General features: G+C 41.1%; 1 protein-coding gene and 1 long non-coding RNA gene across 2 annotated transcripts; both read right to left on the reverse strand.

Moving 5' to 3' along the window:
* Positions 1 to 10,976: 10,976 nt before the first annotated feature.
* LOC124686663 lies at positions 10,977 to 12,582 on the reverse strand. Its single transcript, XR_006997906.1, has 2 exons — positions 12,208 to 12,582; positions 10,977 to 12,114 (listed from the first exon to the last, which is right to left on the reverse strand). It is a non-coding gene; the product is annotated as an uncharacterized LOC124686663 (long non-coding RNA).
* Positions 12,583 to 12,596: 14 nt separating this feature from the next.
* Positions 12,597 to 16,277, reverse strand: LOC124689854 (glycosyltransferase family 92 protein At1g27200-like). Its single transcript, XM_047223314.1, has 10 exons — positions 16,153 to 16,277; positions 15,996 to 16,062; positions 15,791 to 15,874; positions 15,620 to 15,696; positions 13,817 to 15,302; positions 13,561 to 13,602; positions 13,382 to 13,427; positions 13,250 to 13,308; positions 13,054 to 13,152; positions 12,597 to 12,659 (listed from the first exon to the last, which is right to left on the reverse strand). The coding sequence occupies exons 1-10, from the start codon at positions 16,275 to 16,277 to the stop codon at positions 12,597 to 12,599; spliced, it is 2,148 nt and encodes a 715-aa protein (XP_047079270.1).
* Between the last annotated feature and the right edge of the window lie 1,222 nt (positions 16,278 to 17,499).

Genomic DNA, 17,499 nt, shown 5'->3' on the forward strand with positions numbered 1-17,499 from the left:
TTTCAGTATTAAAGAATGGACCGGGGTCCACAGTTCACTAGAGGTGTCTCTCCCATAAGATAAAAGCATGTTGGGTGAACAAATTACGATCGGGCAATTGACAAATAGAGAGGGCATAACAATGCACATACATGACATGATAAGTATATTGAGATTTAATTGGGCATTACGACAAAGTACATAGACCGCCATCCAACTCGCATCTATGCCTAAAAAGTCCACCTTCAGGTTATCGTCCGAACCCCTCCAGTATTAAGTTGCTAGCAACGGACAATTGCATTAAGTATGGTGCGTAATGTAATCAACAACTACATCCTCGGACATAGCGCCAATGTTTTATCCCTAGTGGCAACAGCACAACACAACCTTAGGGGTTTCGTCACTCCCCAGGTGTCAATGCAGGCATGAACCCACTATCGAGCATAAATACTCCCTCTTGGAGTTAAAAGTAAAAACTTGGCCGAGCCTCTACTAGAAACGGAGAGCATGCAAGATCATAAACAACACATGTATAATAACTTGATAATTAACATGACATGGTATTCTCTATCCATCGGATCCCGACAAACACAACATATAGAATTACGGATAGATGATCTTGATCATGTTAGGCAGCTCACAAGATCCAACAATGAAGCACAATGAGGAGAAGACAACCATCTAGCTACTGCTATGGACCCATAGTCCAGGGGTGAACTACTCACTCATCACTCCGGAGGCGACCATGGCGGTGTAGAGTCCTCCGGGAGATGAATCCCCTCTCCGGCAGGGTGCCGGAGGAGATCTCCAGAATCCCCCGAGATGGGATCGGCGGCGACGGCGTCTCGGTAAGGTGTTCCGTATCGTGGTTTTTCGCCTCAGGGGTTTCGCGACGGAGGCTTTAAGTAGGCGGAAGGGCAGAGTCGGGGGCTAACGAGGGCCCACGCTATAGGTCGGCGCGGCCGGGGCTTGGGCCGCGCCGCCCTATAGCTTGGCCACCTCGTGGCCCCACTTCGTGTGTTCTTCGGTCTTCCGGAAGCTCCGTGGAAAAATAGGGCCCCGGGTCTTCGTTTCGTCCAATTCCGAGAATATTTCGTTACTAGGATTTCTGAAACCAAAAACAGCAGAAAACAGGAACTGGCACTTCGGCATCTTGTTAATAGGTTAGTTCCAGAAAATGCACGAATATGACATAAAGTGTGCATAAAACATGTAGGTATCGTCAATAATATGGCATAGAACATAAGAAATTATCGATACGTCGGAGACGTATCAAGCATCCCCAAGCTTAGTTCTCGCTCGTCCCGAAGGAGTAAAACGATAACAAAGATAATTTCTGAAGTGATATGCCATCATAACCTTGATCATACTATTTGTAAACATATGTAGTGGATGCAGCGATCAAAACAATGGTGATGACATGAGTAAACAGGTGAATCATATAGCAAAGACTTTTCATGAATAGTACTTCAAGACAAGTATTAATAAGTCTTGCATAAGAGTTAACTCATAAAGCAATAAATCAAAGTAAAGGTATTGAAGCAACACAAAGGAAGATTAAGTTTCAGCGGTTGCTTTCAACTTGTAACATGTATATCTCATGGATAATTGTCAACATAGAGTAATATAACAAGTACAATATGCAAGTATGTAGGAATCAATGCACGGTTCACACAAGTGTTTGCTTCTTGAGGTGGAGAGAAATAGGTGAACTGACTCAACATAAAAGTAAAGAGAATGGTCCTTCAAAGAGGAAAGCATCGATTGCTATATTTGTGCTAGAGCTTTTATTTTGAAAACATGAAACAATTTTGTCAACGGTAGTAATAAAGCATATGAGTTATGAAAGTTATATCTTACAAGTTGCAAGTCTCATGCATAGTATACTAATAGTGCCCGCACCTTGTCCTAATTAACTTGGACTACCGGATCTTTGCAATGCACATGTTTTGACCAAGTGTCACAATGGGGTACCTCCATGTCGCCTGTACAAAGGTCTAAGGAGAAAGCTCGCATTTTGGATTTCTCGCTTTTGATTATTCTCAACTTAGACATCCATACCGGGACAACATGGACAACAGATAATGGACTCCTCTTTAATGCATAAGCATGTGGCAACAATTATTATTCTCATATGAGATTGAGGATATGTGTCCAAAACTAAAACTTCCACCATGAATCATGGCTTTAGTTAGCGGCCCAAAGTTCTTCTCTAACAACATGCATGCTCCAACCATGAAGGTGGTAGATCTCTCTTGCTTCAGACAAGACGGACATGCATAGCAACTCACATGATATCCAACAAAGAATAGTTGATGGCGTCCCCGTAAACATGGTTATCGCTCAACAAGCAACTTAATAAGAGATAAAGTGCATAAGTACATATTCAATACCACAATAGTTTTTAAGCTATTTGTCCCATGAGCTATATATTGCAAAGGTGAATGATGGAGTTTTAAAGGTAGCACTCAAGCAATTTACTTTGGAATGGCGGATAAATACCATGTAGTAGGTAGGTATGGTGGACACAAATGGCATAGTGGTTGGCTCAAGTATTTGGGATGCATGAGAAGTATTCCCTCTCGATACAAGGTTTAGGCTAGCAAGGTTATTTGAAACAAACACAAGGATGAACGGTACAGCAAAACTCACATAAAAGACATATGGTAAACATTATAAGACTCCATACCGTCTTCCTTGTTGTTCAAAACTCAATACTAGATGTTATCTAGACTCTAGAGAAACCAAATATGCAAACCAAATTAGCAAGCTCTAAGTATTTCTTCATTAATGGGTGCAAAGTATATGATGCAAGAGCTTAAACATGAGCACAACAATTGCCAAGTATCAAATTATCCAAGACATTATAGCAATTTACTACATGTATCATTTTCCAATTCCAACCATATAACAATTTAACGAAGATGAAACTTCGCCATGAATACTATGAGTAGAACCTAAGGACATATTTGTCCATATGCAACAGAGGAGCGTGTCTCTCTCCCATAAAGTGAATGCTAGGATCCATTTTATTCAAACAAAACAAAAAACAAAAACAAACCGACGCTCCAAGCAAAGTACATAAGATGTGACGGAATAAAAATATAGTTTCGGGGAGGAACCCGATAATGTTGTCGATGAAGAAGGGGATGCCTTGGGCATCCCCAAGCTTAGACGCTTGAGTCTTCTTAATATATGCAGGGGTGAACCACCGGGGCATCCCCAAGCTTAGAGCTTTCACTCTCCTTGATCATATTGCATCATACTCCTCTCTTGATCCTTGAAAACTTCCTCCACACCAAACTCGAAACAACTCATTAGAGGGTTAGTGCATAATAAAAATTCACATGTTCAGAGGTGGCACAATCATTCTTAACACTTCTGGACATTGCATAAAGCTACTGGACATTAGTGGATCAAAGAAATTCATCCAACATAGCAAAAGAGGCAATGCGAAATAAAAGACAGAATCTGTCAAAACAGAACAGTCCGTAAAGATGGATTTTATTAGGCCACCAGACTTGCTCAAACGAAAATGCTCAAATTGAATGAAAGTTGCGTACATATCTGAGGATCATGCTCGTAAATTGGCGTAATTTTCTGAGCTACCTACAGGGAGATAGACCCAGATTCGTGATAGCAAAGAAATCTGGAACTGCGCAGTAATCCAAATCTAGTACTTACTTTTCTATCAAAGACTTTACTTGGCACAACAAAACATAAAACTAAGATAAGGAGAGGTTGCTACAGTAGTAAACAACTTCCAAGACACAAATATAAAATAAAGTACTGTAGTAAAAACATGGGTTGTCTCCCATAAGCGCTTTTCTTTAACGCCTTTCAGCTAGGCGCAGAAAGTGTGTATCAAGTAACATCAAGAGACGAAGCATCAACATCATAATTTGTTCTAATGATAGAATCATAAGGTAACTTCATTCTCTTTCTAGGGAAGTGTTCCATACCTTTCTTGAGAGGAAATTGATATTTAATATTACCTTCCTTCATATCAATAGTAGCACCAACGGTTCGAAGAAAAGGTCTTCCCAATATAATGGGGCAAGATGCATTGCATTCAATATCCAAGACAACAAAATCAACGGGGACAAGGTTATTGTTAACCATAATATGAACATTATCAATTTTCCCCAAAGGTTTCTTTTTAGCATTATCAGCGAGATTAACATCCAAATAACAATTTTTCAATGGTGGCAAGTCAAGCATATCATAGACTTTTTTAGGCATAACAGAAATACTTGCACCAAGATCACATAAAGCATTACAATCAAAATCTTTGACTCTCATTTTAATGATGGGCTCCCAACCATCCTCTAGCTTTCTAGGAATAGAAGTTTCAAGTTTTAGTTTCTCTTCTCTAGCTTTAATGAGAGCATTTGTAATATGTTTTGTGAAAGCCAAATTTATAGCGCTAGCATTGGGACTCTTAGCAAGTTTTTGCAAGAACTTTATAACTTCAGAGATGTGGCAATCATCAAAATCTAAATCATTACAATCTAAAGCAATGGGATTATCATCCCGAAGGTTGGAAAAAAAATTCAGCAGTTTTATCACAAGCGGTTTCAGCAGTTTTAGCAGTTTCAGGTAATTTTGCGCACTTTGCACTAGGAGTAGAAACATTGCCAACACCAATTATTTTATCATGGATAGTAGGAGGTGCAGCAACATATGAATCATTAGCATTGCTAGTGGTGGTAATAGTCCAAACTTTAGCTACATTTTCCTTCTTAGCTAGTTTTTCATTTTCTTCTCTATCCCACCTAGCACGCAGTTCAGCCATTAATCTTATATTCTCATTAATTCTAACTTGGATGGCATTTGCTGTAGTAAAAATTTTATTTTCAATATCCCTATTAGGCATAACTTTCGATTTCAAAAGATCAACATCAGAAGCAAGACTATCAACTCTAGAAACAAGAATATCAATTTTATTGAGCTTTTCCTCAACAGATTTGTTAAAGGCAGTTTGTGTACTAATAAATTCTTTAAGCATAGCTTCAAGTCCAGGGGGTGTATTCCTATTATTATTGTAAGAATTCCCATAAGAATTAGCATAACCGTTACCATTATTATAAGGATATGGCCTATAGTTATTACTAGAATTGTTCCGATAAGCATTGTTGTTGAAATTATTATTTTTAATGAAGTTTACATCAACATGTTCTTCTTGGGCAACCAATGAAGCTAATGGAACATTATTAGGATCAACATTAGTCCTATCATTCGCAAGCATAGACATAATAGCATCAACCTTATCATTCAAGGAAGAGGATTCTTCAACAGAATTTACCTTCTTACCTTGTGGAGCTCTTTCCGTGTGCCATTCAGAGTAATTAACCATCATATTATCAAGGAGCTTTGTTGCTTCACCAAGAGTGATGGACATAAAGGTACCTCCAGCAGATGAATCCAATAAATTCCGCGAAGAAAAATTTAGTCCCGCATAGAAGGTTTGGATGATCATCCAAGTAGTCGAGTCCATGGGTTGGGCAATTTTTAACCAGAGATTTCATTCTTTCCCAAGCTTGAGCAACATGTTCATTATCCAATTGTTTAAAATTCATTATGCTACTCCTCAAAGATATAATTTTAGCAGGGGGATAATATCTACCAATAAAAGCATCCTTGCATTTAGTCCATGAATCAATACTATTCTTAGGCGAGAGATAGCAACCAATCTTTAGCTCTTCCTCTTAATGAGAAAGGGAACAATTTTAATTTTATAATGTCACCATCTACATCTTTATATTTTTGCATTTCACATAGTTCAACAAAATTATTGAGATGGGCAGCAGCATCATCGGAACTAACACCGGAAAATTGCTCTCTCATGACAAGATTAAGTAAAGCAGGTTTAATTTCAAAGAATTCTCGCTGTAGTAGCAGGTGGAGCAATAGGTGTGCATAAGAAATCATTATTATTTGTGCTAGTGAAGTCACACAACTTAGTATTTTCAGGGTTGGCCATTTTAACAGTAGTAAATAAAGCAAACTAGATAAAGTAAATGCAAGTAAACTAATTTTTTTGTGTTTTTAATATAGCAAACAAGACAGTAAATAAAGTAAAACTAGCAACTAATTTTTTTTGTGTTTTGATATAATGCAGCAAACAAAGTAGTAAATAAAATAAAGCAAGACAAAAACAAAGTAAAGAGATTGAGAAGTGGAGACTCCCCTTGCAGCGTGTCTTGATCTCCCCGGCAACGGCGCCGAAAAAGAGTTGTCGGCGCGTAGTTGACGTGGGAGTTAGAAATCTTTGTGGTGTAGTTTTTCTTCAGTTCCCGGCAACGGCGCCGGAAAAAGAGCTTGATGGCGTGTATTTCACACGTTCGTTGGGCAACCCCAAGAGGAAGGTATGATGCGCACAGCAGCAAGTTTTCCCTCGGAATGAAACCAAGGTTTATCGAACCGGGAGGAGCCAAGAAGCACGTTGAAGGTTGATGGCGGCGGGATGTAGTGCGGCGCAACACCGGAGATTCCGGCGCCAACGTGGAACCTGCACAACACAACCAAAGTACTTTGCCCCAACGAAATAGTGAGGTTGTCAATCTCACCGGCTTGTCTGTAACAAAGGATTAACCGTATTGTGTGGAAGATGATTGTTTGCAGGGAAAATAGTAAAAACAAGTATTGCAAGCAGATTTGTATTTCAGTATTAAAGAATGGACCGGGGTCCACGAGTTCACTAGAGGTGTCTCTCCCATAAGATAAAAGCATGTTGGGTGAACAAATTACAGTCGGACAATTGACAAATAGAGAGGGCATAACAATGCACATACATGACATGATAAGTATAGTGAGATTTAATTGGGCATTACGACAAAGTACATAGACCGCCATCCAACTGCATCTATGCCTAAAAAGTCCACCTTCAGGTTATCGTCCGAACCCCCTCCAGTATTAAGTTGCTAGCAACAGACAATTGCATTAAGTATGGTGCGTAATGTAATCAACAACTACATCCTCGGACATAGCGCCAATGTTTTATCCCTAGTGGCAACAGCACAACACAACCTTAGGGGTTTCGTCACTCCCCCGGTGTCAATGCGGGCATGAACCCACTATCGAGCATAAATACTCCCTCTTGGAGTTAAAAGTAAAAACTTGGCCAGAGCCTCTACTAGAAACGGAGAGCATGCAAGATCATAAACAACACATGTATAATAACTTGATAATTAACATGACATGGTATTCTCTATCCATCGGATCCCGACAAACACAACATATAGAATTACGGATAGATGATCTTGATCATGTTAGGCAGCTCACAAGATCCAACAATGAAGCACAATGAGGAGAAGACAACCATCTAGCTACTGCTATGGACCCATAGTCCAGGGGTGAACTACTCACTCATCACTCCGGAGGCGACCATGGCGGTGTAGAGTCCTCCGGGAGATGAATCCCCTCTCCCGGCGGGGTGCCGGAGGAGATCTCCAGAATCCCCCGAGATGGGATCGGCGGCGACGGCGTCTCGGTAAGGTTTTCCGTATCGTGGTTTTTCGCCTCGGGGGTTTCGCGACGGAGGCTTTAAGTAGGCGGAAGGGCGAGTCGGGGGCTAACGAGGGGCCCACGCTATAGGTCGGCGCGGCCGGGGCTTGGGCCGCGCCGCCCTATAGCTTGGCCACCTCGTGGCCCCACTTCGTGTGTTCTTCGGTCTTCCGGAAGCTCCGTGGAAAAATAGGGCCACTGGGTCTTCGTTTCGTCCAATTCCGAGAATATTTCGTTACTAGGATTTCGAAACCAAAAACAGCAGAAAACGCAACTGGCACTTCGGCATCTTGTTAATAGGTTAGTTCCAGAAAATGCACGAATATGACATAAAGTGTGCATAAAACATGTAGGTATCGTCAATAATATGGCATAGAACATAAGAAATTATCGATACGTCGGAGACGTATCACCGCACTGCCCATATCGTCATCCTCGACGACTAGGTGCCATTGTAGAAGTCGCGATCCTACTGGATCGCGCAATTTTGTAAAATCCTTATCTATGATCAATGTGATGAACTGTATAAATTCTCCTGGGTTTTGCAAATTTAAAAATACGGGGTGAAGTAAGGGTTCTGTTAGACGGAATGATTCGTGCGTGATGAACTATGATCAATTTTTCTAATACAGCCCGGTACTCGCTCGATATGGGGCAAGCAAATAAGGGATTTGTTAGACATGCTCTAAACCCAATTAGCATGCAAGCAGTGAGGCTAATCATGGAGCACATGCAGCATGCAAGCAGAGGCCATGCTAATCAATGAGTGCATGCAAGCAGCTAGCAGCAGGTTGGCAGAGACAGCATGCAAAACGCTGCAGGTGTTGAGGGCAATCGGGTTAGGCTTTCCCGATAGGTGCTTGTCGGGATGTCTTTAAACTAGCCCACCAAATTTTGACTAATCAGGTTAGCCTTGCCTGAAAATTACTAGTACCCCGACCGTGTATTATTTGTAAAATTTATCAAAAACGAGTATTATTTGTGGAACTAAAGATTAAAAAAATGTATTATTAAAAAAAGTCGCAGTGTTTTCACTTTGCAGCCAAGAAAAATCTACTTTGGCGCATAGGTGTAGATGCACCCACTATTCAAAATATTTTACAATAGCTAAAAATTCTAAAAAAATATATCAATGTGTACACCAGACATTCTATCTTCGCACACGAAGTTTCACAGAAAAATATTATTTTTTATGGCTAGTGTAAAAAAAACAATTTCTAGCGCTCCAGAATAGCTTTTAACGAGACATTTTGTGTGTCTTTTTAACATAGTGCACACCAAATGTTTTTTCCTGCCAAAATTTTGTGGGCTAACATAGAATGTGAGGATGCACACTCAAAATTTTATTTCAATTTTTTTAAATATTTTGAAATAAATTTAAAATATATTTTTTATAATAGGTGCATCTAGACCTATGAGCCAAAACACCATGTCCAGTTTCTGACATCTTTGCCCAGATATGTTAATAGGTACCATGGATGTCACCAATTGAGTATGTTCAGCAGGGAATATAATCAATGTGTCATCAACATATTGTAGTATGGGGTAATCCTGTCCATATGATCTGTCTATTGGGAGTTGAATTTCACTAGTATTCTAGGCCAAGTTAACAACAATTCGTGGTAGTTCCGCAGCTAAGACAAATAATATTGAAGAAAAGGGATCTCCTTGTCGAACACCTCTTTTACATACAATTGTTTTTCCTGGGACTCCATTGAGAATAATAGAAGTATATGCACTATGAAGAATAGAGCTTACCCTTAATAAATTTTTCACTGAAACCCAAATAGCTGAGCATATAGATGATAGCATTGAATTCCACTTTGTCAAATGCCTTCTCGGAATCTATTTTCAAAATGACAATCTCTTACTTTGATTTGTGACATATATCAAGATATTCGAAATCCCATGCAAGCCAATCTTGGATATTCCTAGATTTAATAAAAACCATATTGGTTCTTGTGGATCAAGGGAGTTATCACTTTACATCTATTTGTAGTAAGTTTTGTGATGATCTTTAATGCCATACTGACCAAGGATATGGGCCTATAATCACATGCAGATTCAGGGCTGTCAGACTTTGGAATGAGAGTGATATATGATGTATTTATACTAGGTAGGTCAAGATTTCCCCCATGGAAAGCATCAAATAGTTGATAGAATTGATGTTTAATAGTTTCCTAATTTTTCTTCATAAAGTATCCATTAAAACCATCCAGGCCCGGTGACTTGTCATTGGGTATGTGTTTGATAACTTGGTCAGTCTCCTCCTGAGTGAATGTAATTTCAAGTTTAGTAAGCTCATGGTTCAAAGGGTTCGGCTGTAGATTGAAAAGCATGTCCAGTAACACCCAGCCTGTGAAAGATTCCTACTCCATTTATTCAAAGCATTTCTCAATTTTTTAAATCTTGTGGTCATATCCTGAGCAGGGTTTTTATAAGCTCCCTTGTTGAACCAATTTGACAACTGTCTCATGAAGCCATCAAAATCCATCCAGAATTCTTCAAAGCAAAATAAGTTGGCCTTGGGAATAGAGTTTCCAATACTGATTTGGATCGGAATGTGATCAGAGAGCTTAGCCAATGGGGTAGCAAGTGTATCAGGATAAATAGATGTCCATTCAGCCAATGTGAAGTCTTTCTAGCCGCGGATCATTTTGCATGTTACACCATGAGTATGCTCGGCCTTTAAGAGGAATCTCTTCAAGGTTTAAATGCTGGATAATATTGTTGAACAATAGCATGTTATTGTTGTCACCACCAGGTCTATTCCTATTATTAGGACTCCTCATAAGGTTAAAGTCTCCAAGAATCATCCAAAGGTCATGATCATCATGGTTTAGTTAAAGTAGCCAGGTTGTGAAAATGTTTCCGCCCTCTTCAATAGTGGGGCCATATATATTGGCGATCACCCATTTTTCATTACTAACAGTGCAGCTAAACTCCACTGAAATTTCAAAGATATGCTCATGGGACCAAGAAAAAGTGATCCAACCCATATAATAATAAGGGCACCAGAATTGCCAATACTGGGTACATAAGCAAATTGATTGAATTTTCTCAGACAAAAATTTCAAAGGTATGCCTGATCAAAGTGCTCTCTTTTTGTTTCTTGAAGACATATCATAGTGCAATTACTTTCTTCAATTTTCCTATACAAATCATCCCACCTGGTTTGGGAGTTAATACCTCTCACATTCCAGTCTAAGATATTCCAGTATCTATATCTATTCATTACAAGCTGATAGAGATTGTAATATGCACACTGAGAAAACAACACCAGAGCATAGAGTTTCAGAATAGACACCATTGTAGATCTGTACTTTGGCAATAATGATCATATGATAGTAATAGCCAGGGTGAGACAGTGAGCCTGATGCATTCAGTCGAGCTATTGGGTAGTGTGGTGCCAAATATAGCAAGGATTCATTCCTCTCAAGTTCAGTGCAACCAGAACAGTGCAGAAAGTAACAATGTAATACAGCCACACATAACAGCACCACAAATAAATATAATAAATTGCACATGATAATATGTGCATACTGACTGAAGTATGGAAAAAGTTCTGGAGCTCAAAGAGACACGAGACATAAACTGAATAACGCAAGCAAAACAAAGCACCGAATCATCAGGGCTAGTGATAAATAGGCAGTTGAGGACAGGCCTGCCTACAGCCTTCAGTGACACAACTTCACACATCTAGTTGTCGACATCAGCAGATACCGCATCACGTGGCATCTGACAGAAACCTGAGCCAATAGACAGTTTCCAAAGGGAGGTGTGGAGCAAGAGGTGCATCACCATCCATAGCAACTGCTTCAAATTGCGTTGTGAGATTTGCAGCATCTGTCACCGGCCAGCTCTTTTTCTTCATCACTTCAGGCTACAAACCTGGCACTGAAATTCAAAAACATCTGAAACATAAGCACCACACCTCTAGTCTAGTACAAAGGGAACACCTGACATAATATTGTGGTAAAAGTACGAAAATACTAGTACCTATTTGCTTGTCTACCTCGAGCATGGGGGTTCTAAATGGAATTAACGCAACAGGAGAACTCCATCTCAAGTTAAGATCTTACACATTAAATTCAGTTATATTTTGGCAATGGCTAGTGGACATAACAGAAAGCAACAAAAGCCTGTCTCGAAAACGTGTGCACCTTATAACTAGGAACAGAGAGGGGTATACCACAGGGTCATGCCATCTCATTTCCTGGGCATACAAACATGAAGCACTTAGCAGATATAGTTTATCTTTCTTGTTATGTACATACATCCACCACAAAGAATTTTTTCTCATGCCTCCAATAGCTAATTTCCCATACATGGAAACCCTCAAAGACAGATGGCTTATTTTTTTATAGGTAAGGTAAGTGTTCACTGGTTTTCACTTTTTCCCCTCTGAAAAAAATATGTACATGTGGATGCCCATTGCCCTGGTCTATCTGGAACTCGACACACAATTACAGGAGCTATCCTCATCATATACTGTATGCAAGAACTACAAAAAAATCTTCTACTAAATACGGGAAAGAACACCATAAGCATAGACGGGGTCATTTTTCTAGTCAGCAGTTCAGTCCGTAAACCATTGATCAGACCGGGGATGGAAAATACGAAGTGAATCTGAAAAGGAGTTTAAAGGTAAGATATAACATCAATGGAGTAGTTTGGGCAGATCCAAGAAAGGAAAATAGTGAGTTTTTTCTATTCTAGTACCTAGTGCGATCACCTGGGAGGCTGCGGTCATAACTGGTGCCATCGTGGCACACCAGAGTTCGACATCACAGTAGATCTTTTCTCGCCTCCAGACACCATGGGTAATCCGTGGGAGTCAAGGTACCCACATCAAACCACCTCCTTCCTACCAGCTACCGGCCTTCGTGTCCATCGTCATTGCAGTGCCACTCCCAGTTTTAATCCTCAGAATTAGCAGATTGAGAAAAACAATGATCAATTAGCGTAGCAAATGTTAAAAAACCCATAAACTTGGTCATCCTAAAGATAGATGGCTCGACCAATTTGACATCAAAATAAGTAACATTATAAGTTTTAGTTTGGTTTGTGTACTACTGAAGAAACAAAATAGATAAAGTACGATAGTGCAATCACCTTGGAGGCTGCAAGAGCTCCTTGCCACCACCCTGCACGTTGTTTGTAACTTTTAATTCCTAAGTCAATGAACAAAGTGTACCATTAGAAGGGATATACATATATAACTGACCGAAAAATGTAACTTTTGTTGGACAACTTAATTACCATAATAATCAGCAAAACGAGGGATAGCATAAAATGTTTTCCTGAACTAATCACCCAGGGAAATGAAAGTAACCTCTATAAGATTATTGTTGCCAACTGAATTTCCACGTATATTCTGTAAGTGTAAAACAGGAACTGACTATAAATATATTTTAGGTCATTGGGATCATGGATGGCGTATCTGTCACATATTTAGTATCGAATATAATACTGGCTGCAAGGTATTGAACTGAAGATCAGTGAGGAAGAACAGATAAGGAGCAAGAGTAACATAGGTTAACGCACAAGAATAACAGGGAGTTTAACCTGTGTGTACTGATGGCTGAACATAGAACCTCTGGTGGGACGCTTCGCTTTCTGACAATAGCAGTTGCTCCTAATTACAGATGACCAAGATATCAGTATCTAGAAAGAACAAACCGGGGGAATTAGGATCTACAGGAAACTTGTACTTTGTCAAAAAGAGCAATAAAAATCCAATCATAAAAATATGAAAAAAAACAATCTCACCTAAAAACAGAAATTCAGCAACAGCAGCTACCAGCGCCCACCAAAACACAACTGCAAAACAACAAGTCAACAGAGCAAAATCCAGAATAAGAAAAAAAAAACTGAACACCTAAATCCACCATACCTTCACCCAGAAGAACAGCCAGCGCCAACAGAAGCGCGCCAAGAACCTACAAAAACTAACTAAATAACCTGATGAAATACATTGAAGCGTCTATATCACAGATAAATTCTGCTAACATGTGACAGGAGATACAGAAGTAATAAAATGATGGATCCTTAGATGCATTGAATACTACAGACCTGCAAAAAGAAGGAACTTGGAGTACCAACATTACTGGAAACCTAAATAAAAGCAACTAGAAACATTAAATAGGAGTTTCCAGAGGATCCTGAAACAAAACACCGTTAAAAATGAAAATTTTAAGTTGAACAAACAAATATTTTGCAAAAAATATGTATACTATTCAATTTAAGGGCTATCTTTTATTTTTGGCAAGTTGAGTGTTTGTTCATGTTTTATTACTTTAAACTATGGAAGAGAGGGGGAGAGGGCAACATCACCGGTGTGGGTTTCATGGGAACCCTTCGACTTGTATGATCCATGGCCTCCGAATCCAGTACCGAACCATCTTACACTCAATTCCTGCATAACAGTATCCTTTACCTCACAAAACTTGTCAGCCCAACCAGGTGGTTCGACAGCTTCAACTCCTAAACCAGGAGCTCGGTCGCTGGACTTTAGGTTCACCGGATCAGTCCAGTCAGCTACATATGCAGAAACACGTCTTTTGAACTTTAACTTGAACTCTGTCCACGCTTGATATTTATAGTGATTGATGCGCGCCAGCCTGGTCCACATGTTAGTGAAACCAGATCTGAGCGAAAAGTGGTGTACAGAGTTCTGCAGGGAAGGTTCCACAGCCTCAAGACGGACGAAGGACTTGTGCCGCTGCTGGGTCTTCAACCGACAAGTATAGCCCTGACAGACACCATCCTGCGGATGTGCTGTTTGACCCGAGGGACCAAAATCAAAGCACGGGAGATAGATTTGGCCAATTTGTGGGTCAACCGAGACAACTGCTTCAAGCATGGACTTTGATGGATTCTCCACATTTTTCCAGTCCGGAGAAAAGATGAACTCATCGACGTCGATGAACGCCATCCACTGGCAAGATGTTTGGTGCACTGCGGCGCAGTGGGAAAGGCCAGCTTCCTGCGTTTTTGTCCAAGGCCAGGCCACGGTGGAAATGTTGATTCCTGTGGACCTCAACTCAGCCACCTTACCCGCCAAATTATCCTCGCTTCCATTGTCATACAAGAAAAACTGGTCGACGCCCAGAGCGTCATGGTACATCACCCACTCGCGGAGAAACTTTGAGACATTCCGCACCATTGTGCAGGCGCAGATATTGTTTCTCGTAGGTGGCGCTACTGCTGCAAGTTCACTTTTTTGTGGACGGTATATCGCAAGGGAGGGGATGGGCTCCTCGCCGGTGACAGACAGTGTGACCCGGAGCTGGGTGTTGCTGGAAGTAAGAAGAGCCGGTGGAGGGGGGCACCTTGCTACTTGTTGCGCCGCAGTGATGGCTGGGAGGGAGACCGACACACCATCATCATGGCCACGGTACACGCACTGGACGGGGGGATTGGCTGTGTTTGCCCACTGGCGGCGGATGACACCTTTCGCGAAGACGAGCACGTCGCCTCCGTCGAGAACAGCAGAGTCGAAGACAAGCCGGTTGCTCCAGTTGAGCATCGGGTGGACAGGGAAATCAGCAGCGGCGGAGGCGTCAATGGAGGAGGAAAGCAGCATGGGTGCTTGGAGCGGCTGGATACTCTGCTCTGTTTCAGGCATGGCGCAGAGGTAGGCGTGGCGTCCGGGCCCTGGCAGGGTCCCGAGAGCACGCGCCGGGGACGAGGCACCACCCTGGAAGGCACAGATCGCGTCGTTCACAGGCTCATCGGCCAGGACCAGGACCTCGGAGTCAGGGAGCAAGACGGCATCGGAGTCAGGGAGGAACGCGGCATCCGATTCATCTCCACTAATATAAAAAGACACAGAGCGGCAGATCCAAACAATTTAGACCGTCTGATCAGGTAATCTAGCGGTTCAGATTAGCACTAAAACAGTGTTAGACGCCTCCGTCCCACGCCTAATCAAAACCATCGTCCCACCAAATCACATCGGCTGGAAAACAACTTTTCCCCAACCGCCCACGACCTGCACGACGCCTTGGAAGCCGCATTATTAACCCAGCGCGGACCTGTGCACACCGCCGCACCGGCCGCCGTACGCCCAAGCCGCGCTGCCCTCCGCAAAAATGTGCGGATCCTCTGGCGGCACACATCTAGACACTACCGCCGCCGCCCCTTCTCGGTGTCTTTCGTGATCCATCTGCGGCGATATCCATTCCCCGTTCCCTTAATTTTCCTGATCTGAATCACACGAACCGAGCAAAGGTCAGCAAACTTTCTAATCGGTGTCTGCTTTGGATTAGTCTGCTCAAGTGCCTACTCCTGAATTGCGTACAGATAAGCCCATAGCCAACCATTCTTTGAGTTGATACCTGCTCAGCCGTGGTGACATCGTGGCTGCACCGCTGCAGCTAAATGACTGTTATTCGGTTTCAGGTGTACAGGACCAGGTGCATACATGATACATGCACTGTAGAATGGATGAAACATGCAAGTCAAAGAGCGATACCATCCTAAGGAACTTTTTGCTTGAAGTATACGAGCACATTCTTCTTGTGTTTCATGACACTAGCTATGGGCTTCACATCCCTCTTCTGACTGCTGACACTGCCACAATGAAGCAGAGGTATATTTAAGGGTTATATCATTCTAGATTAGCAATACGATGGTTTTTTTTGTCTTAGATCTTAGTGGTACCATGTGAAGTGATCAAAGTATTTCTTGTGTGTAACACGGTGTAGAGGACCAGGAGCATTCACTGTAAAATGGATGAAGCATGCAAGTGAAAGAGTGATACCACCGTCGTTGTCCTGTTCGCCCATCTTCGACTCGCCATCTGAGAGCATATTTGTTTGCAACTTGATCGATGCCCCTACATTTGATAGCATATTTGATACAAATTTCAACTTACAGTTCATATATACGATGATTAGCTTGATTGGTCGTTCATCTATTTAATCACGACAGTTATGTGTTAATCAGTAAGAAATTTGAGTACTCTTCTCACTCTACTTTGCACAATCCTTCTTTCGTTGGTGTCACATAGTGCATAACTACATGGCCTTATGTTCCAGTGAAATGGTAAATTTCAGCCAGCCACTGCTAAAAAAAATATTTCTTTTTGTTGACTGCCAAAACAGATTATGTGGTTCGAGAATATTGATAAGAATATACCTTTCTTGATTCCGCAATGTTTCATCTGATCCATATTCTTGCCTTCAAGTTGGCCTATGATGGTGCTATGAATGATGGTACAAATTAACCATGCTTTGATCTGTGTGTAGCAATTCTCTTGGTAAAGAGCCCTCTGTAAGCATACCTGAACAATGACATGCTTTTTCTCAGTGCTAAGTAGCAATTGAAGTGATTTGCTAGAATCAGAGCAATTGAAGTGATGTACTGTGATTATTATTTTTGAAAATCATCGCAAGAGGTTCTGATATTATTTTGGAAGTTGTCTATGAACTACCGCAAGAGTTTGATGAACACGGGGATTATATGGCACGCACGGAAATAAGCACATCCCAGTGCAACGTGCCACTGTCCGTCTGATATGGCTACAAGCTGGATGGAGTATGTGCACTGAATGGAGACACCCCGACGGCGGCGGAGTATGATGTGCCCCGCGTGCAAGCTGTCGGGCAAACGTTAGTGCTAGATTGCCGTCCTTAGAAAACGCCACATATAATTGGTAGCTACGTATTTCCTTCTTTCTTGGGAGTTATGTTAACAATCTTATGTTCTCTTATACTTTTCGTTGATATTTTTGTTGAATTTATTCTTGAATGTTGAATGTTCTTAATTATTCTCTGGTCAGTATAGTCTTATTTCCTAATTATACTTTGTTCAATATCTTGATAACCATTGCAACAGGTTCTTGAATCTTGATTTCATTCCTTTTTTTTGTATCTAACCAAGTTTGGGCATAGCTAGCCATTTATAGAATTTTTCAGATGTAGTTTTGTGGCATCTACGCCATTTAAATTTTATATTATCGGACAAGTAGAAAAGTTCCTTACATCAGAAGTGATATTGCTACTATGT

The sequence above is a fragment of the Lolium rigidum genome, chromosome 2, assembly GCF_022539505.1.
Source record: "Lolium rigidum isolate FL_2022 chromosome 2, APGP_CSIRO_Lrig_0.1, whole genome shotgun sequence".
Classification (NCBI taxonomy): domain Eukaryota; kingdom Viridiplantae; phylum Streptophyta; class Magnoliopsida; order Poales; family Poaceae; genus Lolium; species Lolium rigidum.

What these genes read in the sequence shown, in the direction of transcription:
- LOC124689854 (XM_047223314.1), bottom strand. Translation starts at nt 16,277, where the DNA reads ATGGGCGAACAGGACAACGACGGTGGTATCACTCTTTCACTTGCATGC. An exon ending in AACACAAGAAGAATGTGCTC is followed by an intron (nt 15,875 to 15,995) that starts GTATACTTCAAG and finishes ACCGAATAACAG; the next exon opens with TCATTTAGCTGCAGCGGTGC. An exon ending in ATGAAACCCACACCGGTGAT is followed by an intron (nt 13,603 to 13,816) that starts GTTGCCCTCTCC and finishes GCTTTTATTTAG; the next exon opens with GTTTCCAGTAATGTTGGTAC.